This window comes from Pediculus humanus, genomic scaffold (genome assembly GCF_000006295.1).
Source record: "Pediculus humanus corporis 1103172108254 genomic scaffold, whole genome shotgun sequence".
In the NCBI taxonomy this organism is placed as follows: Eukaryota; Metazoa; Arthropoda; class Insecta; order Psocodea; family Pediculidae; genus Pediculus; species Pediculus humanus.
Window position 1 is genome coordinate 192449 of NW_002987823.1, and position 2371 is coordinate 194819.

Below are 2371 nucleotides of genomic sequence, written 5' to 3' on the forward strand. Positions count from 1 at the left end.
ACCCACGAACCGGGTTTAGGTTTGAACAATTCGGAAAGAGGAACAAGTTCTTCTTTTGATTTTTCCTTTTGAGATTGTTCTTCGCTTCCCATTCCTTCGACTTTTCCATTTTTCATTTTCGCTTGTGTATTTTTAATGACGGTGTGAAATTTCTCCATCTGAAAAATAAAAGGGAAAATCAATTAATTAATTATATGAAAGTGATACAAAAAAAAAAAAAAAGGGGGGGGGTATACTAACCAATTCTTGAGTTTTTAATTTCAATGCAAAACATTCCGGTTTGAGATCCCCATCGGAATAATCTTGAGCGCACCACGATAAAACGTTGGGATTTTTCGGCAAAGGTTTAAATTCCATTGATTCATCCAAATAATGATTGCAACAAACTTTAAATACGAGTTCTCTCCTCATAATGAGTCGAACCTTTCCCGTTTCCTGATTTAAAAGTACTTTTATATTTCCAATACCTCTTTCCTTCCATTCCTTTGAATCGCTGTAAAACCTGGAATTAAAATAATTTTAAACATGAAGTAAAACAAAAGTTGGATCATCAAATCGTCAAAATAATAATAATAAAATTTATTATTAAATACTTTAATAATTTAGCTCTGTGCTCGAATAAAACCTCATCATTTTCTTCTCCGGTTTTAACATCTACCAAATCGGGCAAATCAACAGCAGGAGTGAATTCTGCTGTGGGAATGAAATCATCATCTCCTCCTTCCTTATCGTTTTCTTTTTGATTCGAATCAGTTTTAGAAGATTCTTTCGAAGTAGATTTATTAAGGTATCCAAATACCTGTACATCTTTTCCTGGAAAAGAATTTTCACGATAATCTCCCGCATTTGTAATAATAATAATTCATTAAAATTTTTTTTTTTTTTTTTTTTTCCTCAATGCTTACCGGCAAAACCTACAAAATTTTCATTTTTCTTAAATGAATTCGGATCCGCTTTCACAGAACTAAATAGGTTAACATTATTTGAACTTGTATTCTTATTGGAAGGACTTTCCGACATGATGCTCTTCAAACTGGGAACAGTATTTGTATTGGTAGTTGTGCTGGTTACCGATAAAGTTGTTGTGGTGACTTTGGTTGTTGTTGTTGTCGGAAAAGAAAATGCAGCAAAAGGACTATTTTTAGTTTGTTCTTTTGGTTTTTCATTCGAGGCGTTTAATTTTAGTGACGGAGGTTGTATTATCGGTGGCGAATTAAAGATGAATCCTCCAAAATTTGTTTTCAAATTTGCATTGTTATTTTTTTCACTCGAGTTTTCCGATTTTTCTTTAATCGAAGCAATTTTATTTGTTGTTTCTTTCACAATGTTGATAGCTTTACTTTTTCCGATAATGTTTTCCTTTTTAAAATTTAATATTTTATAAACCTTATTAAGAGCCATTTCAAACTTTTCATCTTCTCCATCGTTATTTAATTTAAAATAAGATTTTTGTATCACGTCCAATGGAGATGCCTTATTATTTGTTTCGGATTTAGGACTTTGAAGGTTTTTCAAAGACCAAACGAAAGCCGCCGCCGCTGCCGCCTCTTTATTAAATTTTACACATTTTACGGCCGTGTTAGGATTTAAATCATAAACGTAAGGCACATTAGAATTATCTTGCAGAAGAGTAAATTTTCCCATTTTTGAGTCTTCATCGAGAATAATTTCAATGACACCATTTCCCTGTTTTTTCCATTCGTTATTTTCAAGAAAAAATATTTCCACTTTGCTTCCGTACAATTTGACGTCATTTTTCTTTTTCTGTAAATTAATCTACACATTTATTATTATTGTTATTATTATTATTATTATTATTAAAACAACAATGCCGATACGGGTTTAAACAAAACATGTTTCACTCACTTCCGGTTTCATTTTAGGTTCCTGAAGGATTTTTTCCGTTGTTTTCACCGTTTCAGGAGTTGTTTCAGACGAAACATTTCCACTTAAAGGAGTGTTTTGAATTGGCGACTTCAAGGATGCCGGAGCAGCAGTACTAATTTGTCCAGTTGAAAGGTTTCCGAAAGAATTTATAATTTGAGTCGAAGGCGCAATCGAATTTAATTTTTCCGTCGGACTTTCTTTTATCTAAATTATTATTATTATTATTATTTTTAAAAATAAGTTTGCGTTAATATAAATTATTTAAAAAAAAAACGTTAGTATTATTATTATTATAGAATGTAAAAAAAAACATCTTACCAATTGCACTTGAGGAGGCATTTGAATTTGAAACGGATGAACTTGATTGTGACTCGTGCTTTGAACCGAAGATGGAACGGTAGACCTTATGTGCTGAGGTGGTATGATTACACTCAGAGACGGCGTACCTGCGGTTGTAAAAGCAGGTAAAGTGTCCGATGAAGTG

General features: G+C 32.2%; 1 protein-coding gene across 1 annotated transcript in view; it reads right to left on the reverse strand.

Annotated features, from left to right (window-relative positions):
- The window catches only part of Phum_PHUM477850 (ran-binding protein, putative), a gene marked incomplete at both ends in the record, with an annotated part of 9733 nt that overhangs the window by 2499 nt on the left and 4863 nt on the right, over nt 1–2371 (reverse strand). The window contains 6 exons of the mRNA XM_002430376.1: nt 7–158; nt 241–502; nt 594–813; nt 906–1776; nt 1867–2091; nt 2206–2333. Coding sequence (XP_002430421.1) covers nt 7–158; nt 241–502; nt 594–813; nt 906–1776; nt 1867–2091; nt 2206–2333 — 1858 coding nt within the window. The remainder of the gene's footprint in view (nt 1–6; nt 159–240; nt 503–593; nt 814–905; nt 1777–1866; nt 2092–2205; nt 2334–2371) is intronic.